The 24,448-nt window shown below is 48.4% G+C and overlaps 1 protein-coding gene across 5 annotated transcripts in view; it reads left to right on the top strand.

Moving 5' to 3' along the window:
- The first annotated feature begins 800 nt into the window (after positions 1-800).
- NRP2 (neuropilin 2) overlaps positions 801-24,448 on the top strand; it is a 119,931-nt gene continuing 96,283 nt past the window's right edge. For 4 of the 5 annotated variants that reach the window (XM_055397546.2, XM_055397549.2, XM_055397547.2 and 1 more), the window contains exons 1-2: positions 802-1,759; positions 16,176-16,353. In XM_055397546.2, the coding sequence (XP_055253521.2) occupies positions 1,687-1,759; positions 16,176-16,353 (251 nt within the window). In that variant the 5' untranslated portion in view covers positions 802-1,686. Of the gene's footprint in view, positions 1,760-16,175; positions 16,354-24,448 lie in introns of all 5 variants that reach the window. The other variant, XM_088828124.1, reaches the window with a different exon arrangement.

Below are 24,448 nucleotides of genomic sequence, written 5' to 3'. Positions count from 1 at the left end.
ATATGAAGAGAAGTAGTTTCTGTAGCATTTTGAGAAGAAGCCTTCCTACCTGGACATTTTTGGAGGGTTGGCGGAATCCAATTTAATTACCTGAAAAATTGCTTTGAAGAACATCTTTCCTCTTCTGATAGTTACAAGTTAGGGACGCAGGAAAAACTAAATCCTCACGCAGAGAGGAGAGGAGTATGTTTGGGACACAACAAAGGATCTGAGTAGTAAACGGAAGGAGTGTTTGGGGTTTTATTCAGCCAGGGCTGAGCGTGTGTGTCGCCGCCACGCACTGCTGCCTGTGCGAACGCATGGCTGAGCTGCTGCCTGCTTCCCTGCTCCAAACACCGTACGCCACCCAACTCCTCTTGTAACGCCATTGCGCGTGGCATTGTGCTGGGCTCTACGTGTGTGGCACCGGAGTCGGGGAATCAGGGGCGGGGGGACAAGAATTTCCTCCGTTTCCCGCGGAGTCTCCCTCGGACCGGGGCCAAGCGGCCAAGGGCAGCGCGCCCGGGAGGTGCCCGGGGGCGCTCCTTCTGCAGGGCATTACGCACGGGCGGCCTGGCGAAACCCGGCCGCGGAGGTGCCAGGGTGGGCGGGAGGCGCTGGGTGGGAGATGGGTGGCTTGAGGCGGGAGCTGCCTTAACTTTGATCCGGCCGCTACCGGGGGAAAACCGCCGCCGCCCCGCCCGAGCTGGGTGCCGCGGCACTCGCCTCTGCGCCGCGCGTCTCCGCGGCTGCCTCTTTAATCAGGAACACAGAAGGGGCGGGCCCTGAGCCGGCGCGTAATCGGATAGCTCTGCCGCGGCTCTGACATCCACATGCTGCTCGGCCTGAAAAGGCAGCGGGGGGAGCCGGAGGGGAAGCAGAGAACGCGAGCTAGGCACCAGCCCGCAGCCCGCCCCCAGCACATCCTCAGACGCGCAGACACTCTGCCGGGCGCTGGGCGAGGTGGAGGTGAGGGCGGGCGCGGGCGAACTCGGAGAGGGGCTCGCTCACTCCCAGGCGATCCCAGCCGCCGCCGCCGCCGCCGCACCACCAGCAGCCACAGCAGCCGCAGCCGCAGCAGCAGCAGCTTCCTTCCTCAGACTCCCCTCGCGAGGCTGGCCAAGCGGGTGTAGCCGTTAGGGGAGGCTCCCGCTAGGGGAACCCGGCGAGGGCAAGAGCTGGGCGGCCGCCTCGCGCTCGGGCCGTCCGGCGTTCTGTGCCTCCGCCCGCGTGCCGGTCCCCAGTGCCGAGGGATGTATGTCAGTGTACGCCTCTGAGATCTCACAGCTGCCTGGGGGCCGTGTGATGCCCAAGGCAAGTCTTGGCTTGTATTTTTATTCTTTTTCTTTTTTTTTTTTTTTACGCTTGGCTAACGGGAAATACTCGGGATGTTGTAGGATAAAGGAAATGATACTTTGAGGAACTGGAGAGGACATAGATGCGTTTTGTTTTTAAGAGAGGAAATCCATCCTCTCTTCCCGGCTTGCTCCCTCTTTGCTGATTTCAAGAGCTACCCTCCTCCTGGTGAGGTGGGGACCCAGCAAGAAGAAAGGTGACGACAGGCCGGCAGGACTCAGAAGGGAAACACTGACCGGTAGGAACCTTTGCAGAGGACACTAAGGAAGAACACAAGGGAGCGAAAAACACAAAGACTTATCATTAAACAAGAAATCTATAAAAACAGCTCTGGAGAAAACCTTCTCCAAAATGGATATGTTTCCTCTCACCTGGATTTTCCTAGCTCTCTACTTTGCAGGACATGAAGTGAGAGGCCAAGCAGGTAAGACCCCTGAAAGGTGTTTTTTTTTTTTTAATTCATTTCAGCATGCCTTTACCTTTAAAAACAACTGCTAACGCAGGGGGCCACACGCAATGGCAAGAGAAGGAGGATCGCTCAATACTGAATAATTCAGAGAGAGATCCCAGTCGGCCCTCCCTATACCACCACCGCTGCTAAAACCCAACTTTTCTTTTCCTGCTAGGAGTATGTGACTATGTGTGTGTTTTGAAACATAGACAGAATTTGGCGGTGTTCAGATGTCACATATGGACTGAATCAAAGGTTTAAAAATACTACAAAGCCTTTGCATTACAGTTTTGGGGAATTTTTTTCCCCTGTCTTGAAGCAGAACACATCTCCCATGAGTTTCTTCAACCTAGCCAGCGAAATATAAATCATTTGCATTCCCTCCACTTAGCTACATTGAGCAATGTTAAATGAAGGGCTTGGGAAATACAAGAATCTAGTTTGGGTTTTCCAATGCTGTGGCTTCTTTGCAGAATGTGTGGATGAGCCTCCGAATCACTGGGCTCAGGCTGATGGAGCAAGTTGTCTCGTGGCTCGGCTCTGGGCTGGGCGCTGCTGCCAACGGAGGCGGTTGGTCATCCAGTTCTCTTGCCTGCCTCCGTATATTTTCTGGGGGAAGTAAATCATATGTTCTTTTTAAAACTAGTATTAGATAAAACAAACTGCGTGGCCCTCAAAGGTCTCTCACTCTTGTAAAGTGGTTAGAAACTTTTGGGTAGAATTTGTTCTCAACCACTGCCAAAAAGAGTGTGTGGACACACTGCAGAGATAAGCACTGCAAGGCCCAGAATGGTCTGGGGCAAGTGTCTGGGGAGTGGGGGGAGTGGAGGCTGGCCAGGGGCACTGCTCTTTCAGAGAAGGGCTCTCTGGTTCCAGAAAATCCAGTGGGGCACGTTCTTGCTTCCCCACACCACTCTCTCCAGGCTGAGTCTCTCTCCCCTCTGACAAGAGGCTCTGGAATCTGACAAAACTCTTAAAAGCTGCTACAGGTGATTGAGAGTGGGGAAAGCATCCCTGGAGGAAATGGAAAAAAGAGAGAGGAGAAAAACGCTTCCTGGAGTGCCCTTACCCGGAGGCACATCTAAGGCTGCCACCGCAGCGGTAGCACGAACCCCTGGCAGCCTCCCCGGGTCCTCCCCATCACAGCGGGTTAGTGGATCCTGCGGGAGCCGGGGACTCTGATTCTCACTCCCCAACACAGGCACGCGCCCCACTTGAAGCTTGGGTGTTTATTTGAGGGAAAGAAAGATAGGTGAACGCCCTTACTCTCCAGACCCACACGTTTGCTGCTTTTCTTCTCTGCCGTAACTGGTCGTCAGAGCAGCTGCAAATCGTATCAAAGAGATGGGTGCAGGTCCCACTTGGGGAAATTTCCTGTGGCTTCCAGTTCCCTGTTCTCTTAAATCTAAGTTCCCAGCTTGAGGCGAAATTAAATTACCTCCCACAGACCTGAAAGCGGCATAAATTATGGATGTTTGTGTGATTCGCTGTGTGTGTGTGTGTGTCCGCGTGCGCGCGCGGCAAGGATGCCCACGGTACATTATGTATTCAGGCACGGACTCCGGTAGGCCCGGGTGCGCGAGTGCGCGCACACTGGCGTACACATCGGCACGCACACACACACACACAACTTGAGGTTCTGTGTGCTGTGCGGAGCGGGAGGGGTCGTAAAGACTCAGGGGCCATCTCGTACCCCAGATGTTCTCACATCTGTCCCCGAGCGCTGCGCGGAGTGTGTACGTGTGTGCGCGACACCCGCTCTAACCCACTCCGGCTCTGCCACCTGCCTCCCGCGCTCTCCGCAGAGCCCCCTCCCACCCCAGCCCCGGGCCGCGCTGCGTCACTTCTAGAGAAGCCCAGAGGCGGGAGCGCGGGCCGGTCACCCACTCTGAGGCCTCAGGCAGCCTCGGACCCAGGGTGGGATCTCCCTACGGGACGCGGAGCTGGGACCCGCTCGGGTGGATATTCTGCAGACCCCCGAAAAGGCGATCGCGAACCGCGGGCTGCTAGGGCTTTTGGTCGCAGTAGCCAACTGGCACCGGGGGAGCTGGCAGCCAGTAGCAAAGGGCGAGGCCGAGCTAGACCTCTGACTCACCCGGTGCGCGCCGGCCAAGAGGGGGCCGGGCCCAGCCTGCAGCGACGGTTGAAACCCACTCCGACGAGTTGGGGTGGGGGGAAGGGCGGAAGGAGGAAGCGAGGGAGCAATTGGGCAAATAACCTCGTGGCCACGGCGCGTGGCCTCTGGCACTGGCTGGCGGCTGGGAGCTGAGTGGGCGTCGCGCACTAGGCTGCCCCAGTCCTTGCCACGCCGGCCGCCTTGCCGGATCACAGCGCCGCCGCCTTCCTACCCCCGCTCGGGGATTCGGGGGACGCTCCGAAGGCCCTGCGGGGAGCGCCCCCTCCTGCACTCCACTCTGCGCTGCAGTTCCCGCGCCGCCCCGAGAGAGCCGGCTCAGAGGGGCTGGGGGCCGGAGCACTGGCCGAGCTGGTTGGCGGAAAGTCGGGGTGGGATTCGGACCTGAGGTTGGAGGCAGAAGGGAGGCAGCTTGAGCCACGGGAATGCGCGCAACTTTAGTAGCGCTGCGCGCCGGGCGCCCGCCAGTGCGCTCGAACAGGTGAAGAGCACGCGGCGCGCGGGCATCCCACGTGGTGGGGACGTGGTGGCCCCCCAGCCGGCCCTCCCCACCCCCACCCCATCTGTCTCTAACGCCGCATCGATTTGTTTGGGCTACGCAGCAGAAACAGAGCCGAGCGATCCATAAACATTCTATTAGGCAAAAATATTCCCAGAGAAAGCAAAACCGAAGCTCAAGCCGGGTTAAGTGGGCCGCCTCCAACTCCTCCAGCTTTGTCCCCTCCTCCTCCACACTAAGGACACCCCCAGGGAGAAGCCTGCGGCATTTCCTCAGCACTGCCCATTGCCAGAAAGTTAAGTCTCCGCTGCGGTCTTCGGCCTGGGAGAATCCTCTGCAGTCGCCGGCGAGTTCCGCCTCCCCTCCGCCGCCGCCTCGCTCTTTGCTTTTCCACTGGAGAAAAAGAAATAGTCACGGCCAAGGCTCCATTTTCACTGATTGATTTCTTTTTAATATCAACAGAAGTTAATGGAGGCAAGGCGAGCTGTGATTAACCGGCTGCCTCCGCCCTTCGCCTGGGGCTGGCGCACCCCCGTTTTTCCCACCAGGTCCCACCCGGGCGCCCAGCGAGGGTGGGGGGCATCCGCGGAGCTAAAGTCCCGGCGGCTGGGTGGGGGGCATTGCCGAGCTGAGGTCCAGGGCTGCCGGGGTCGGGGCTGGTGGAAGGAACCGCGCGCCCCTCCGGAACCATGGGGTTATGGGCATGGTAATCGGCTTTCCCAGCCAAGCTTAGGGGATCCGGCTCCACCGTGTCACCGCTTCTGCGGCTCCGGCTGAATTTTCTCTGGAAGGGGAAGGAGATCGGCGCTCGGGTTGATTGGCCGGTGCTCACCGCTCGCCTCCCTCCCACCACCTCCCCTCCTCTCGGTTTCAGACAGCGAGGAGAGCCCCCTGGCGCTGGCCATTCACGGTCAGCGCCTGGCCACGAAAGTCCCCTTTGCTAGACTTAATCTCGTGGTCTGCGGGAAACGGGGTTTTGCTCAGGAAATCATCAGGCCCTGACAATGGGTTCCTTCAGATGATGGTAACTCCCAGCTCTGACGTTTCCCAGCCTTCGGGTCTCACCGCTTGGGGCCAAAACAACCCGGACCCTGTAACCATCAACCCCCGCAAACCCCACCCCCACCCCCACCTCCTACCCCTACCTGCCCCTTGCCTGGAGAGCTTTGATCTGTGGTTGAGTTTTAACACCATTGCCATGGTCCCTGGCAGAAACGGTCAATTCAGCCTTCCGTCTGGACAGGATGATCAGATAAGAGGTGTAAATTGGCTGTGGGAGACAGGTCTGGGTTCAGACAAATCCTGAAAGAGGCAACCACGGTCTAGGCTCGGGAGGAGAGGAGTTTGAAGAGGGTTTTCGTTTTTGTTTTCTTCTGCCTCCCTAAATTGCCCGATGACTGTGGGCAGGCATAAATATTTGCAAGTAGAACTATAAACTCCTGGATTTGGCACAGACGGCCTTAGGGACTAGTCTCTTGCTGGCTTTCAGTGAGTACCAACTCCACTTTACCCATAAACAGCCACTGGAGGTAGTGAAGCTAGTGCTAGTTGCCAGCAGAGCACACAGTGCAAAACAGTGGAAAGAGAAACGCTCCCCGTGAGGGTTCCAGAGCAAGCCCCTTCTTGTCCAAGTTGTGCCTGGTACAATTAATTGTGACTGCCCAGGCATCCCCGCAGGTCTGGACTTTTATATCATGCCGAGGAGACCTCGGATTAAGCCACAGAGCACCCAGTTGGCAAAATGAAATGTTGGAAGGCTGCAGTGACTAGAACCCTGGGCTATCCAGACAGGACTCCTGCTGTCTACCAAATGGCTCACATCTCCTACTGTATAGTTCACGTTCTGCACCTGAAAGGCCAGTTCCTGCCTTCACAGTGTAGAGGAGACTAGGAGTTCAAATGCCAATTCATAAGCAATGAGGCATGAAAGCGAATAACAGCTGGGGAGAGGCCCATGGGGGGTCAGTTGGGAGAGACACTAGGGGCTGGATGGTTCTGAGGGTCCTGTCTGGTGTTTGTCATTTCCCTCAATGCTTATTAAAGCAGTCAAGAGAATGAGCTGTCTTTGGGTGACCCAAGTGTGAGACAGTTCTGAGCTGACAGAAGTCAGAACCAGGTTCATTGGTAAAGAGTTTTCAGAATATATTCCCCAAAAGTCCTGTTTGGAAAGACTTTAGGAAATTAGAGACAAGACTTTCTTTTTTTCAAAAATGGAGCAGAAGCATAATACCTTTTTAATTTCTTGCACTGACGAGAAAAGACTTGAAAAGTGATGTCTGGGCAGTAGTTTGCAGTATCATTAACATATTTGAGGTATTTTATCATCTGACCATCACTTGCCACTGGATAATCTTTGAGACACCCTCCTTGCGTGTCATACTTGTGTTTGATCCCTAAAAGTTTTTGTATGATTCCTTCCAAGTAAGGCATTAACTTTTTTTTTTTTTAATTAACTCATTCCTGGAAGATATTGTGAACGTTTGTTCTGGAGAACCTACAGCCTTTTCCAAAGCTTTAGCTGCCTCTATGAGAAATAGCTGAAGGGCTTAATGGACTCGTTACCTAATAGGAATCAGTAGGGTTGGATTCCAGGACACAGTGGCCTTGTAGTGTGGCTGGCCCTCCAGGAGAAAGCATCTTCTAAAGGTTTAGGAAGCTGTCAAGTTTAGATAAGGCTGAGCTCCGATCCTATGGGACCTTGGTTGTATTAATAAGGAGAAATTAATTTTTAACCACTGGGAACATTGCCAAATTATGTGACCTTTGGCAGACCAGCTGTGCTATAAAAATAAATCCCCCATCTCTGAAAATGCTGCTCCTCTCCAGTAGAACAATAACAACCGTGGCATTTAGGATGGAGAAGACTGGGGTTGAGGAGACAGGAGAGAAATGGAAACTGCCAGGAGAAAAAAAAAAACACTCTTATATTGTGACACATAGTTTCAGACTTGAGTGATCTACTCACACCCCCGCCACACCCTCCCCCCAAACACACACCCTGGTTTCCAGGAAGCAGGAAAGAGGGCCAGGATGACAAGGAACAGAGTGCCTGTGTGTTGGGAGTGAAGAAGGTGTTAAGTGCCTCCAGCCCACTCACACCCCAGCCTCGGAACACATCTCTCATTGTTCACACACAGATTCCTGGCACTGGGAGAGAAAAAGGAGTTTTCAAACAGGCAAAACATTTGTCTGTCTCTAAATGCTATTGAATAAGTTTGTCACTGAAAGGTTCAGGGAGACCTTCATCAGACTTCCTAGCTTCTGAAGCATTAGAGCCAGACCTCCTGCCAGTCCCCTGATGGTTCAGTGATCCTGAATCCCAGATTTCTCTCTGCCTCAGTGTCTTTATCTTTAAGTGTGTTTGATCCTAATAGCCGACTGATTTCTAGGGTGTTGGGCTATTTCAGGTTACATAGAGTACTGCTGAGTACATATTAAGCCGCCTGTTCGGAAGTTATTTTATCTTCAAAACAGCTTCAGTGGGGTTAATAGTATCTACTGATCATAGAAAGACAGAAAGCACACTAACACCCTTGCGGTAAGTTTATGTTACTTTTATGAGTTTGTTCTTTTTTAAAAAAATCAGTAAATAATTACTCATTCTCAGCTCTTACCCCGCTAGACCTTTGTCTGGTTTTATAAGCGTCAGATTAATCTCTAGGCACCCTGTTCTTCAGAGATGCATGTTTTCTGCTGGATTCTCATCTTAGATTTACATCAGTTCTTCACACTTTTTTTTTTTGGCCTTGGTTTTCTACTTTCAGAATTCTCGCCTCTACTGATTTTTAAAATCACTCTCCTTTCCTTTCCTCCTCTTCCATCCTTCATCCCTGAAAGTGTGCTCAGCAGGAAATGCCGCATGGAAGGGGCTCCCCAAATGTATAATAACTTCTACTCTGGCAGTAAGGCCCCTCAGCAGCTGAACTCAAAAAAGTCGTCATAAAGACAAAATAGCTTTTACCCAGCAAGACTCTTAATAATCCCATTTCCCTCTGGGTCTTCATAAAAGAGTCATGATCTAATCCAGAAAAAAAAAAAAAGAAGGGGGCTGGGAATAACAAAAGGAAAGCATGCCTTGGATGGGGCTGCTGGCCAGTCTAATGCACACAGCCAGTGATACCCTGTTCACTGCCTCTCAAGATCCTGTGATAGCTAGGGATCTGGGTTCTGGCCAGTCTTTCAGTGAAGAAGATAAAGAGAATTGCAAATGACTGGACCAAGCGGCAAAAATAATTTATTTTGATAAAGGGGAAAGATAAAACAGATGTGCCTAAAAGGCATATTGGGGGCCAGGGGAAAGGAGCTGGGGGGGCGGGGAGGATGGGTAGAAAGGAGTGAAATGAAACCCAGCAAGAGTTTAGGGATAAAGTAGGACTTTGAAGCTTCTTGGTGCTACTGAAAACAAATATCTAGAACTTGCCCTTGGGAGGATGGGGGGAGGGAATGAGGGGGTAAGAAAGCCCTCAGATAAAATTAATTTTACCATTATTAGAATTAAAGTGTAATGTCCTTTGAACTTCGTCATCATTATCTCAGGTTATTGTGTCCTGTGAGTTCACACTAGCTCTCCCTTGATCTATGACTAGGTATTATTATCCCAGACAAGTCCTCTAAACTCCTGGTTCGCCAATAAAAAATATTTGCATTTAATAGCAGCTGTGAGTTGGGAAGGAAGGGTGGAGGCTGGGCACACAGAATACTTTGCGATAAGGCTTTTTTAGAATTTATGATACCTACTGATACTTTGGGTATCACTCTGCTGAGTCAGCATGCATGGGTGCTCAGTCGTGTCTGACTCTTTGCGACCCCATGGACTGTAGCCCGCCAGACTCCTCTGTCCATGGGATTTTCTAGGCAAGAGTACTGGATTGAGTTGTCATTTCCTCCTCCGGGGAATCTTCCTGACCCAGGGACTGAGCCCACATCTCCTGCATTGGCAGGTGGATTCTTTACCACACCCAGTCAATTATTAACTCATTAATTCATCAAGCCTCATTGAGCGTGATCTTTGGCAGAGACTCTGGGTTTGATGCCGTAAGGTTTGCCAAAGATAAGCAGGTGGTCCAGCAGCATGGATAGGGTTCTCTCACACTTTAGAAGATGCTAAAGAGTTTCAGCCTTAGAAGTTGGAAGAGGTACTCCTGGGAGATCAGGGAGGGTGGAGGTGGCATGTGAGCCTGGATTGAGGGTTTAGATGGGTTTAGAGCTGGGAAGCCACTCTAGTAGTCTTGCCTGGAAAATCCCATGGATGGAGGAGCCTGGTAGGCTGCAGTCCGTGGGGTCGCTAAGGGTCGGACACGACTGAGCGTCTTCACTTTCACTTTTCACTTTCACACATTGGAGAAGGAAATGGCAACCTACTCCTGTGTTCTTGCCTGGAGAATCCCAGGGACAGGGGAGCCTGGTGGACTTCCATCTATGGGGTCACACAGAGTCGGAAACGACTGAAGTGACGCAGCAGCAGCAGAGCTGGGAAAGGCATAGCAGGGGAAGGGGGAAAGGGAGCAGAGAAGGAACACTGGGGAACACTCAGAAATGGCCATTTAGACAGTATGGAAGCAAATAGTTGCAAATAAGTTTGGAAATAATAGCTTGGGCCAAATGCAAGGTCCAAATTGCTAGGCCTGGGGGTTTGGATTTCATTTACTAACCAATGGGGAGCCATGAATGTTTCAACAGAAGCCTTCTGTTAATCAAAATAAATGAAAACAATTATATTACCTTTTGGAGAGACCCTAAAATTATTCTTCTTCTATTTCCTTCCCCAAATGTCTGTTGAAATGGTCAGTAATTGTAATCCCAGATCTCTCATCAATGGCATCAAAATTGCATTTGCAATGAGGGCTGGGAAAGAGTGGACATAAATATCAACTAATGATATTATATTGGCTGCCCTATTGGAATTGCATTTGTTTATGATATAAGATGACAAATAACAAGGTTACCACAGGTGGCATGATTCGAGGTCAGGGGAGGTAATCACATCAAACTTACATTTTAACGATTAAATGAAGGTTCATTTTTAGAATCCAGATTGAGGAGAGACGTTCCAAAGGCCCTGTTTCCAGACCCAACTTCCAGTTCTGTCCTTGGTGAATTCATCAGAGGTGTGTTAGAAGAGGAAGTTTGCCTCATTCCTCACTCCTTTTTCCATGCTCAAGTGCTGCCTTCCTTTCCCACTCTCCCGTTCCCTTCTTCCTGCCCTCTCAGACAGTTCTTTTATTCAGATTTTGAACTTTCTCATTGCAGAAGTTCACAGGAATTTTCATTTGCTGTGCCTTCAGGAGTGGATCACTCACTGCCACCCAGCCCCATAAATTGAATAGATTGCATCCCTTCCCAGTTGCCTTAGGAAGTGGTCAAACAGCCGCATTCCTGGGCTGATGGATTGGCTCATTTCTTCCCAGCTTAAGCCAAGATACAGATTTTTATGAGACTGTCTTGTGACAGGCTGAAGTCACTTTGAATAAAACAAAATCCAGCCTCAGCCCACAGAGATCACTTTAAAAGAAGCTTATTCAAGGTTAGTGAGCAAAATTTGGTTCAAACCCTGAGCACAGGACTTAGAAGATCTGTGTGAGAGATTGGAAAAAACTCTTTCTCTGTTTTCTTTTCATGCATCGTTGTTGAGAAGCTCACACACAGAACTGTGTATGGCTTATATTTATAAATATACAGCCACAGACTCAGTTAAGAAAAGAAGCTCACGTCAGTAGAGCTAATGTGATTGAAAGAGACATTTAAACTCTCCATAATGCAAGACAGATGCATTCACTGAAGAATCCTAGAGTTTTGTTTCAGGCTTACCAAACAGATGAAATAAAATCAACACCTTGCATAAATACCTTTTTGTCTAGGAGGGTAGAGAATCTTTTTAATTAGAGGTTCATCTGTGGGTTATAGGATTTTCCCCTTCCATAGTTATACAGGCTATGAAATTTAGAACTGGAACTGACCTGTAGCACCACTCCCCTCATTATAGATGGGAAAATAAAGGCTCAGAGTGGTTTACTAACTACCCAAGGTCACACAGCTTTCCAGTGGCAAGATCATACTTGCATACAAGGCTCCTGACTAGTTAACAAAGTGACAGCCTTCTCTCTTTTGAAGTCATAGAAAGGGCTTCTTCTTTTCTTTCCTACTAATAAATAAAAACAATGCTATGGTAATAGGATGAGACTGTGCTGTGAATGTATTTTTGGGGGATGAATTGAGACTTTTTCTCCATCAAGTGCCCTCAGGTATATATATAGTGTCTTCTAATCCTTGTACTTGTTCTCTTTTCTGTGGCATTTGAAAGTAACATGGGAACTGAGTTCTAATGGGTTTCAAACCCAGTTCCAGGAAGCCCTGAAGACCTTATAGAAAGGCAGGGAGGGGCTTCCAGGCAGGCATACTGCACTGATTCTGTTATCTTCTATGCCCACACCCAAGAAGAGCTTCACTTTTAGTGGCTTTGCACTTTGGAGTTCTGGTTCCAGTTTTGATTAAGGGAAAAACAAACACTTCCAAAAAGAACTTTGAAAACGACACACTCACGGAATTACAGTTTAGGAAACTGAGAAACAGGAAGGTCACAGGGAGTTAAGAATCCAGGTGCTTGCATCCCCTCTTTTGCTAACGTCAGCCCCGCCCCCTCCTGGTAGTCTGGTCCCCTTACCCCGGGCCCACTTTTGACAACAACCTGATGCTCCAGTCCCATATCCAGCCAGCCTAAGTTCCCCATTTTTGATAAGGACTTTTACCTTCAGTTCAGTTCCACCGAGTGATCTTATTGTTCTGTGCGGAACAGCCCGAGGTTTGTAGCTGGTGTCACCTGGCCGTCGAGAAGTAAACCACCGTAATCCAATTATTTTCAAGTTCTGGCCATATGGTGTTCCTTTAAAAACAACTCCAGCTGAATTTTCTTAGGAGGCAGACCAGATTTTTTTAAAAGATCTTCTACTCCTTTTTAATAAATACTTCCTAAAAATTGTATTAGCAAGGAATCAGTGCTCTGTCTTAAATTGGGTCCTATAGGAGGGTGAGTTCCTTCCGAAACTGGCAGAGTGCCTTAGAATTGTAAGTGGATGGGTCCAGAGTCCCTTTACCTGATCCAGGAACAGGTACCACTAGGCAACATCAGATGGTACTTAGCTCACCAGCAGACAAGTCTCTTCAGTCTTGTCTGACTCTTTGCAACCCTGTGGACTGGAGGAGCCTGCCAGGCTCCTCTGTCCATGGAATTCTCCAGACAAGAATACAGAGTGGGTTGCCATGCTCTCCTCCAGGGGATCTTCCCAACCCAGGGATCGAACCCCTCATCTTTTTTGTCTCCTGCATTGACAGGTGGGTTTTTTACCACTAGTGCCACCTGGCAAGTCTCAAACAAAAGCACATGAGAAAAACAAAAAACAAACAGAAAGATATGAAGGTGAGAAATAATCTGACCTTTCACATGTCAAATTTAAACACCTCAGTATTCATTATGGGGGTAAATCAGACCTTTGTGATTTTAGAACTTAGTAGTCCCTTGATTTCAATCCTGTCTAGAGGTGTCACTTGAGTCCTTTTCATCCATGGTCCAAAGACCTCCGAGGTCTTTATCTGACCTGACCTGGCCCATCCCTTAGACTTCCCTCTCAGATGTAGGAGAAAAGCTGCTCTGAACTGTCCAGGCTTAGGTTTGCCTGCTTCTCTTTGGGAATGAATTTGCCCCAGGTATAAGGTAGTCACCAAATACAGAAAGAAGTCACTTGTCAACTTGCCAGACAGGCTCAGTAGCTAAAATTCAATGAGGTCAACCTCGCCTCTATATGTGGAGATTGGCCTAAATGTGTTTGCCCTTGAGTTCAACTCCCTCTTGGCTGGGCTGGACTCCTCTGAAACACATAGAGAACATTTATGCTGTTCCTTCTGGCACGTGACACAGACCTCCTGAGCCCTGGGTGGTGCAGCTCTTCAGAAGAAAGTCTAGCTCATTTCTCTTGGAGGCATGCTTATATTTCAGACAGACCCTTCTGTATTTCAGGAGGGTCCCCAAACCTGGAAGTGAAAGATCAGTTATCAAGAGGAGGTGGAGAAGGATTAAGTGTGTTTTCTTTACAGTTTTCACTGATGATAGATTTCAAGAATTCAGATCTCTCCAAGAAAAATAGAGACAGAGATTCTAGTATTTATCTTGGTAGATATATGTCTGTGCAAATGATGTGTGATACTTCATGAGAGGGTGTGAATGTGTGTATAGGACTGAAGTGTGAATTTCTAATAATTATGTGTCCCGGATGTGTGTTCATTATCTGTGTGTGTGTGTGTGTGTGTGTTTCTGAGTGTGCGTGCCATCCAAACAAGAATGTGAGTTTATAAATGTTTGGATATTGAAAAGGTTAACTCCATGCAAGCAAAGCAGATGTTTTAATGAGTTCTTAAATATTTTAATAAGTGCCTTGGTGTTCTTCAGATAAAGAAAGAACAGGAGAAAAGAAATGAGTTATTCCTATTTCCTCTGGTTAAGTGAGTTTTAACAGCAGAAAATGTAGACTGTCCACTATGGGATATATATATAGCTTAATTTTTTTTTTAAGTGGGAAATGATTACTCCTGATGTGGGTAAGAAACGAAACCTTATGAAGAAGTTTCCTGTCTTTATTGCTGATTATGTGTGCCGTCTTAGTATTAAAAGCTTAAACTTGGGAGGCACAATGGGAGGAAGAAAAATTCCTGTTTCAGGAGTAATGGGAGGGGAACAGGGAAGGGATACTGAAAGGAGGGAGGGAGTTTGGATGACCAAACAGGAGCTCAGCTCAGATGCCCTGTGATGAGTTCTGCATTAAAAGGTGTGGTTTGGGGTGAGCCAGGAGCAGGGCTGTAGTTTCAGCACAACAACTGGCAGAGGAGCTGCACCCAGTAGAAAACTTCCTCTCCTGCCAGTTTAGTCCAGACAGCTGGTGATCTAAATCCGGACAGCTCCACTTCCTCAGAGCGCCACTCTCAGTCCTATTTCCCACCCGTGAGCAAAGACCAATGGGCCACAGTTTGACCTAGTTGGAAGACATTGGGTACCCAGCATGGCTGAGTGGTGTGGACCCCTGGAAAGCCTGCAGGATTGGCTGCAAGGGAGTGGCACCCAGCTCCACCACTGACCTCGTCTCCGTCTGGGTGGGAAGGCTGGGCCCATTGTCCTCCTGGCCTGGGGAGGGCCCAGGGTCATTAGTTAGAGGATGATGTGGTCTCTGCTAACCAGAGGAAATGGCCTGCTTTTGTTTTCCACCCAGTAGGAAATGGAACCTGAATCCATTAGATTCTGGGCAGCTCGACTGTGGCACAGTTTGAGCTTGAGGCGCGATGCCTAAAAGGCTACTTGCATGGATTTGCGTGTCCCAACCACCATTGTGCGGCATGCCCATGTTTTATGCATTTAAAGTCTGTCAGGCTGGTAATCTAAAGCAGAGGTCTGGAAGACAGTAATACCAACCGACACGGGGAAGAGGAGAGTGCACCTGTAGAGTTAAAAAATGCATGACCCTTTCCTCAAAGAGGGAACACAGGAGAAAGCCCCCATCCTGTCGGGTAGCTGCTGAGCCAGAATGCATAATTGACGGACCCGTGCTGCTCCATGCAGATGGCGATATTAAATCGTGATTGATGCTAAGAGAGGCACACATCTTAGGAAGGTCTCCGAGAGGCTTCTGAATATTTCTTGGTCTCTTGTGCCTGCCCGTCTTCTGTTCTACTGTGGGATTAAGCACCCCCCCCTTTCTCATTTCCCAAGAACCCCTCCTGGGGATGACAGAACTTCACTCCCAAATATAAGATGCATCAAATGTCATCACCCACCTTTTCTGCCTTTGAAGATTGCCCACTTCCCTCCAGGCCCCCACAAAGCTGTTTACCTCCAGCCGGGCACTGTTGGCAGTTACTCCCCTGCAGCTGCCTTTCCGATGGCTGGTCACCCCTGGACAAAGCAGCAGCACACTCTGCTGGTGGTGACCAGGCAGGAAGGACAGTGGATAGAAAGCTCAGAGAAAACACAGGCGTCCACTCAGCACAAAGCACCTTTGTCAAAACTCTGAGATCAGAGCCAGTGGATTCCCTAATGCAGATTTTTCCACTCATTGTGTAATGAAATAATAAATCAAATTTGTGGTGCATGTGGAATTAAGTGTTTGGGGGTTTTGCTTTTTCTTCCTTTAAAAATAAAAATGCTGAAATCACCCTCCAGGGCCTGTTCTGGCCCAAAACTGAATATGCTTCCTCCGTATCACAAGTAATTGTTACCAGGCTCACTTGTGGGTCGGCACCACAAAACCACTATTGTCGGTTCCTGGAGTCTTTACTTCTGGCTGCTGGGCTGGACTAGAAGACACCATCAAATAACATAAAGGATTTATGAGATAAAGATAGAGATGCAAGGTTTGAACGAGAAGAAGATGGGCCAAGCAGGAAAGACGGAACAGGAAGGGAGTCATGTTAAGTTTACAGTGGTTTTTTTTTTTTTTTTTAAATATCAGCCCATGTAATTGGAAATATTTATGACTTCTGGAATATTTTCATTTTAGAGAGAGTGTGTGTGTTGTATGTGTGTGTGGCTGGGTGAGCTGGGGGGAGAATGAGCTGAAATAATCTCTTCCACTAAATGAGTAAGTAGGTTAGTCTTTTGGACTGCCATAAAAGGTCTGTAAAACAGTGTTAATCAGCCACTGGTAGAGAAGAGAAACAAGGAGAGGAAAAAAACAGACTGTAACATATTTGAAGTTTTTGTCTGCTTTCTATTCCAGACCAACCCTGTGGAGGTCGTTTGAATTCCAAAGACGCTGGCTACATCACCTCCCCAGGTTACCCCCAGGATTATCCATCCCACCAGAACTGTGAGTGGATTGTTTACGCCCCCGAACCCAACCAGAAGATTGTCCTCAACTTCAACCCTCACTTCGAAATCGAGAAGCATGACTGCAAGTAAGCACCGCCCTGGGCCCTGTACATCCATGAGACACACCCTCCCACCCCCCTCCCCAGGTTCCTGCCATACCCGCCACCTCATGGCAGCACCCCCTGGCCCCAGGATCTGCAGAACAGTGGAATATCCTGGCCCCAGAAAGGAACCTCAAGATGTTGATTTCTTTCAGGGGAAATCAAAGCCTAGTTGACCCCGTAGAATGGAGGTAAGAGACTTACTGAGTGAAGACTATAAAGAATACACCCTAAAGTCAAAGGCTTGCAGAGGAGGAGAATTCCATGTGGGGGCAAGGGATGGACTACCTCATGCTAGCCCTTGACCTTAGGAGTGACTTTCCCCTCAGCACACACCGAGTGTGTGCTCAGTCGTGTATGACTCTTTGCAGGGCCCACCAGGCTCCTCTGTCCATGGAATTTTCCAGGCAAGAATACAGGAACGGGTTGCCATTTCCTTCTCCAGGGGATCTTCCTGACCCAGGGATTGAATCCACATCTCCTGCATCCCCTCCAGAGATCTCCCCATTTCTACTGCTGTTCCCACATGAAGGAACCCCAGCAGCTTCCTTAATAAAACAGTAGCTAGATCCCCAAGTGGAGACTTCCTTTGCATCTAGCCGTGGAGAGTCAGGCTGTTGTTTTATGAAGCAGCAGCTGGTCCTTATAGAAAGAGAGTTAAAAATCTAAATCTATACTGGTAGGCCTGAGATGCACCTTGATTCTCAGAGTTTGTGCTATATAGGTTAGAGTCTCAAAGCTGGTGTTCTGGATTTATTTAACAAACACTTTCCTAATTTCTTTGTAAATATCAATCCATTCAGTTCTCACAAGGGCCCTGAGAAGTCGGTATCATTATCATTATGACTTCCATTTTGCAGATTAGAAAACCAAAGACCAGAGAAAGTAAGTTAAGTCACCCCCGGTCACTCAGCTGGGCTCACAGCATTGGTTCTACCATTTTGAAAGTGTGTGATTTTAGGGGACACCAAGCAGACATTGACATCTGTGAGAGGCTTAGAAATGCCGTCTTCCTAGCCTCTTCTAGGGAATCCATCACTTCTCCCACCTAGCCTCATTCCATGTGAGCATCAAAGGGAATTTCTTTTTTTTTTTAATTTATTTATTTTTAATTGAAAGATAAGCAGTATTGTTGATTTCTACCAAACACCCACGTGAATCAGCCATAGGTGTACCCATGTCCCCTCCCACTTGAGCCTCCCTCCTACCCACCTCCCCATCGCACCCCTCTCGTTGTTACTGAGCCCCGGTTTCAGTTCCCTGAGTCATACAGCGAAGTCATCAAGGGAATTTCTTTTCACAAAGTTTCTAATTTTTGTAATCTCTATCTCTTTATTACTTTGGTCACAGTAAGGAAATGGCAACCCACTCCAGTGTTCTTGCCTGGAGGATCCCATTGACAGAGGAGCCTTGGTGGGCTATACAGTTCATGGGATCGCAAGAGTCAGACACAAGTTAGCGCTATCTTTTTTTCTGTGGATACGTGTAGCTACAGAAGTTTACATAATAAGATGTTCTACTTTCCATAACTATTGAAATATAAAATATTTTACTGCATTGGGAACTTCCTAGTTATACCCATATATCAATTCCTACTGACTGTGAACCAGTCTACATTTTCTATAATTTTATAGCAGTAATCCCTCTAGTTTCCTATCAGGTAAAATATATATAAAATCCCATTCAGAGTGGTATTCCCTATTCAGTATATATGCCTATGACAAAAATCATATATAGAATAAAAGTCTTGGATGATTTCAAGAAAAAAAGCAAAAACAAAAAAAAGAAATGCTATGTTAACATCAAGGTCCCTATTAGTTAAAGTGAGGTAGGGAGCAGCATTGTATTATAATGTCAAGAGTGTGAATGCCCTTTGTCTTGTCTAGTGGGCTCCACCTTAAAGTCTTTCTTCACTGAAACAAAAATGAGAGTTTTCTCTGTAGGACAGAATGTGCCAACAATCATTTGTTGCTGTTAAGTTGCTAAATCATATCTGACTCTTTGCTACCCCATGGACTATAAGCCCACCAGGCTCCTTTGTTCATGGGATTATCCTGGCACAAATACTGGAGGTGGGTTACCGTTTCCTTCTCCAGGGGATCTTCCTGACCCAGGGATTGAACCTGCACTGCAAGTGAATTCTTTACCACTGAGCCCCCAGGGAAGCCTGCCAACGATCATGTCTTGCTCTAAATGAGTGCCTAGAACATGCCATGGCTCTGATGAGTTTCCAGTGGCCCCTTATGATTAATAAGTAGTCTGAGCATTCCTTGTGACCAAGGCACTGTGAATACTGATGAATTGACAGAGGAGACAGCTAGTAGGAGGTGTACCAAGGACAGGCCTAAGTCTGGGCCCTCACTTCCTTGTGGAGGAGACAAGGCTTCTCTATAACCAGAGCTAGATTGGGAGATTCAGTGAGTCAGTGTCATTGTTATCATCCTAGGATGCCTTTGCACCTTCATAACAGTTCTTTCCTAACAAGAGTTAGACTTTGTTGAAAACCGGAGGGTTTCCCAGATGGACGCCTCATGTGATGAAGAGTCATAAGATGGAGCTCTAATCCCAGATCCACGCTTGACTCGGTGGATGACACCAGGGAACTTATTGGTTCCTCTGTCCAAGTTAAATGCACAGCCTGCGTATATTTGCACAGCGTCTCAGGGCTTCCAATTCCCTGCCAGTGAATGTTACCAAAAATTTCTGTTAGAAGAGCTTCTTTCTAAGGTATAAAGCTTCCGGTGCCTCTGGCTGGGATACAGAAGGTTGGCACAAACTGAAGCATGCTGTACTCAGAGCTTGGGTCTGAGCTCAGAGAAATTTGACTAAGCACCTCTCTCAGATGAGGGCCAAAATCTGTTATGCTTATGCCAGCAAATCTCCCAGGGAAATTGCAGAGAGGTCATCTCATGTATATTCATAGTGGCAGAGAGAGAAACCAGGTTTTTGAAGAGAAAACTCAGGAGCTGGTGAGTATAAAACACATTGGAAGCAGGAAAAGCCAGGGAAACATGCTCCTGCCCTGTTTGGGGATGTGGGGTACCATTTCCCCTCAGGACTCAGTCCCAGGGATGGGACGAGCACAAGGTCTCTGAAGCCACTGGTGGCAGAGGATCCAAGACGGTGTCTCTGACTGGAGCTGGAGTGGGGGAAGCAGGCAAGTTACAGGTTATTCTGAAGCTTCTGGTGCTTATCATCCATACCAAGTAACTTCCTGTTCTCCCCACTCCTCCACTCCTTGCTTCCAGCTTGAACTGAAAAGTTCATGGAGGTCAGAAAAAGATCTTTCTGGAGTCTCTTTGCCCCAGTGCCAAAGTGTCAGCAAGACTGTTGGGGTCATGCTGCTTCATCTGTGCTTACCTCTTTCACTCTCCCCCCTTTCTCCTCCACTCCTCATTTTTCTCTCATTCTGATTAATTTTTATACTTGGAAGGACACATCGGGCCTCTCCGTCTCTTACCCTAGAGGTGTTTTAAGTCTTACCTGCCATTTGTGTTTAGGGTAAATGGGCTCCCCTTGTCCCTACTGCCTGGCTTCACTTTCTTGTGAAGGGAGCAGTTCATCTCATTAAAGTCTTAGGAGTTCTGTCCTGTGCCTCCTCTCTCCCACCCTCATTTTCCTTCCAAGGGAGTTTCTGGGCTGGGAAAGCAATTACTACCAAAGGAAGCTAGCATCCCTTCTCCTTTCATTTTGGGTGTGTGTTTCCAATGGGATTTGGTTCTCAAGGTCCTTTTGTTGTCCTTGTTCGGCTGCTCAGTCATGTCCGACTCTTTGTGACCCCATGGGCTGCAGCATGCCAGGCTTCCCTACCCTTGACTATCTCCCTGAGTTTGCTCAAACTCATGTCCATCGAGTCAGTGATGCCATTCAACCATCTCATCCTCTGTCGTCCCCTCCTCCTCCTCTCTTCAATCTTTCGTAGCATCAGGGTCTTTTCCAATGAACTGGCTCTTTGCATCAGGTGGCCAAAGTATTGGAGCTTCAACTTCAGCATCAGTCCTTCCAATGAATATTCAGGGTTCTTAGGGTGAATACTCACCAAGAGAAAACTTCCCAAAGATCTTCTGAGAAGAGCATAGAGCAACAATACCCCTGCAAAAACTGGAAGTGAGCAAGAAAATCAGAAAAAACAAAAAAACAGCCTCCCTGTGGAAAAAGGGCAGTGGTCACATGCCCGCTTTCTTCGGTTTTCCCTGTCTTCCTTTGTGCAGGATTAACTGCAAAGATGGTCTGTGATCTGGGAGTGGGCCCTGCTATGAGAGGATTAGCCTGGTTACTGGCCCCTAAGCTTTTGGCTCCCTATCCCTTGAAATCCACAACCTAAAGGTGGAGGCCGTTGGTGAATAAACCCCAGACAGGCAGACCTTTTCCCCTAACCATCACTTGCTAATTTTGTTCCATTTAAACTTGCTGTCTGCTTGGAAACTTTCACTCACCAGCCCCGGTTTTGCCTGAGTCAGTGCAATCCAAGGCCACCATCTGCAGTGAGCACCCCACCTCCTCCCTCTGGCCATCCCCAGGAATCCAAGCCACCAGCACCCATAGGCCATTCTGAGGCCTGGTTACCCACTGCAAGCAAAAACCAGAAACCCCTCTGTGGCCCCTCCAAGTCAGGGTGGCTGACAGACGGAAAGGCAGGACTCAGGGCTGACTGAACAAACAAGGCGAAGCCACTTCATTCCCTGTGGTGGGGAAGAACATCCTGCTACTGCCTTTCACTTGAGTCATCGGCCAAGCAGCTTAGGGCTTTAGAAACACATGCACGCAAACTTGAATATTCTTTCCCTTTCTGAGATCTGAAATAGATGTATTCTTGAAAAGCCCCACCTGCATATGATACAAAGCTTATTCACGAGCACTCGCACAGGCCTGGTGGAGGCCCAAATGAAGCCAGAACCAAGAGTCTAGTCCATTTGTGCTGTGCTTAGTCACTCAGTCGTGTCCGACTCTTTGTGACCCTATGGACTACAGCCTGCCAGGCTCCTCTGTCCATGGGGATTCTTCAGGCAAGAATGCTAGAGTGGGTTGCCGTGCCTCCCCCAGGGGATCTTCCCAACCCAGGGATCAAACCCAGGTCTCCTGCATTGCAGGCAGATTCTTTACCATCTGAGCCACCAGGGAAGCCCCAGGTCCTTTTAAGAACTGGTTATTTCCAGATGGTGTCTTGAAAAACATGCTTCAGAAAGTGCAAAAAACCACTAGGAAAACTTGAGAGAATACTTGGGCTGAAAAACCCAGATGCAAACCTATACTAATAATTGTATGTGTGGGCTCAGCAAAAGAGATCTCCTTTACCATGCCACAATGAAATTTCCAGATTCTAAAACACCCTGCTTTAAAGCTCGAAACGTTCCTGTTTAGAAAGATCTCTGATTAAAAACATTCTATGTCATGTGCCACGCTTCCTTGTCTTCTGAAACAAACAAATAATAAGGTGAGTTAGCTTTTTCTCAATGACTCAGGCATCTAATTCTAAACTTGACTTTTTGCAAGATAGGCTGGGTAATGTCATATTTAGATCAGAAAGGTTTACATATGAGTTTTTGTTGACCTTTTACACTTCCCAGGCCTTAGTGTCTTCACCTGCAAGACTGTGTCAGTGATGACTGCTTTGCAAGATTTCGGTCTCCTGTTTATGTCGATACACAATACATTATTGACCATGTCAGCATCTTTGTACTTTGGGGGAGTGTGTGACATTTTTGCTATCTATACGCTTGCTGTCATAGCGCTTCTGTTATAAGTGCGCTCCTCTGATCTGTTTTCACCCTTTTATTTTGGGTAGGATTTTGCCTTGAGAGGTTTTGGTGTCCACTGGGACCTCTTTAGTCCTGGGGTTTAGTTTTTGTCCCAAGCCAGTACAGTCCAGGGCCAGCATTCTAGTTTGCCTTAGTCAGCCTCACTCGTAGTGGAGCAAGGACTGGGGTGCTCTCCTGGGGACAAAGTTCGAGAGCGCCAATGCAGGGTCCTCAGCAGTAGCTGAGCTGCTCACCATCTTTTCTTTTGAAACCATCCCCTGTCCCCATACTGGATATTTGAGGTTTGGGGATATTTGGCCTCTCGCTAAGTGTGCTGGGTAAACAAAGTGTTCTTGTGTTTACTGTGGCCAGAGGAGCCCTCTAAATCTTAGGTGTGTCTGTTTTCCCCAAAGTAGGGGATGCTGTCTTAGAAAGAGAGCTTTCTCTTAGGTTGACAAGTTGACTACAGGAAACAGAGGGAACATACCAGATTTCAGTCATCTGGCCCCACCCCGCCCAGCCAACGAAGATTACGTGCACTCAATTAGCATCCTCCACATACAATCACATACAACCTTATTTCCACAGGAGACCCTGTGAGGGCAGAGGCTCAGACTCACCCCGCTCTCCCCTTCAGCACTCCCCGCTGTGTAATACCCTCCCCTCCCCCTAAGAGTCCTAGATTCCTCTAGCTCTTTTAGGGCCTGCTACTCAAAACTCCCTAATCATTTCTTATTGCCTGGATCTGCTTGCATTTTGTTCATGTGTGGTCATCCTATGTTCTGAGCATGTAAGTTCTTTAAGGGCATGGACCACAAGTATCTTGTCTCTACCCTCTATGGCCACAAAACCCAGTAAAGTCATTGTTACTCTTCCCATTTGACAAATGAAGAAACCTGGGCTCAAAGAAGTAAGCAGCTGGCCCAAGGTCGCACTCTTTGAAAGTGGCAGAGAAGGGATTTGAAGCCGGAACACCCTCCTTTTTTGCAACCTGAGCTGTTGACTCTCATGCTTTATTGTTTCCTCCAACACCATGCATTCTGATTGAGGGCATGATATGAGCCCTGGGATCCAGTTGGCTGAGGAGATCAGGGAAGGCTGCTTGGAGGAGGCGATGGCTATACTGATCCTGAAGAAGTTAACCAGGCAGAGGAGGGGCATGGGTATGGCTGGTGGCCCGGGCAGAGAGCATCATGTCCCAGACAAGAAGGGAACCACAGTAACGAAAGGCCATCTTTGTGTCTTGTTGATACAAACCCCCTTCCCAGTGAAGAGATTCCTGGGCAGTACTATTTAATTTTATTTCCTGGCCACACAACTTCCAGCATCTCAGAGAGGGGTTGAGGTCAGGAAAGAGAGACTATGGGAACTCTCTGCTGTCCCACTGTCCCGGGTCAGAGCTTCTACAGTCTCATACCCTCTATCCTGGGACCCTCCCCACTCCCTCCAATTTAATGCCTGAAAGTGAGATTTGGCCTGGGGAAGTCCAGGTAACACTCTGGATTAAGCTCCGTGCATCAGAGTACTCCTATACAAGACTCCCTCTGAACACACTTCTTTTTCCTGTGCAATAGAGGGCACAAAGGCCCAATGCCCAGTTAGAAGTGTGGTTTCAGCTGGTTTCCGCCTGAGCCTCTGCAAATCCAAGCAGAGAGTGGGTTCTCTGTGGTTCAACAGGGTGTCTTACACTCAGGAGAGACCTTCAGGTTGATTACTCATGACATTATTACAGATTTACTGCCTGGCCAACCTCAGAAATATTCTGATTCCCCCAAGGAGCCCATGAGCAGCAATACTTGTCTGTATTGCAACAACCGTGCTAATGACAGAAACATTCCCCTCCAGGTACTTGGTGCAATAAACGGGAGCGGTCTGCTGACTGGAGCTCAGCTGGCAGCCGACCCCACACTCACGAACCTTGACCAAGGGCTCCACCCAGCAACTGAGCTTGCTGAAGAAGTGGGAAAACACACCGCAAATTGTTCTCCTCCGCCTACCAAGGTTAAAGAGCAGTTGGGACAGCAGTTATTTTTGGCAGTTTGTTTTTAAATATGCGATGTTGCAATCGCAACTCTCAAACTGCAAGCTTCACTGTGGATGTCCTTCCTAACAATGCGTTTTTATCTTCTGATTGAGAAAATCACTTGAGATTTTCTAGTTCACAATCCCACTTGTTCTGCCTCTCAACCCTGGCACATTCTCTGAACCCCAGAGGTCTCAGAGGGCCAGGATCTCATCCCATGTAACTCTGTGTAATTCTCCCTTCTGATTACACTGGGTGAGAGTCTGTCTTAAGAAATTCAGTGGGAACTCTGGGTGTGGAGGGGATAAAGAGGAGAAGG

This window comes from Moschus berezovskii, chromosome 2 (assembly GCF_049115385.1).
Source record: "Moschus berezovskii isolate FMDL1 chromosome 2, NW_MosBer_1.0, whole genome shotgun sequence".
Classification (NCBI taxonomy): Eukaryota; Metazoa; Chordata; class Mammalia; order Artiodactyla; family Moschidae; genus Moschus; species Moschus berezovskii.
Note: the sequence above shows the minus strand (reverse complement) of the source record. Positions and strands in the feature narration are given on the sequence as shown.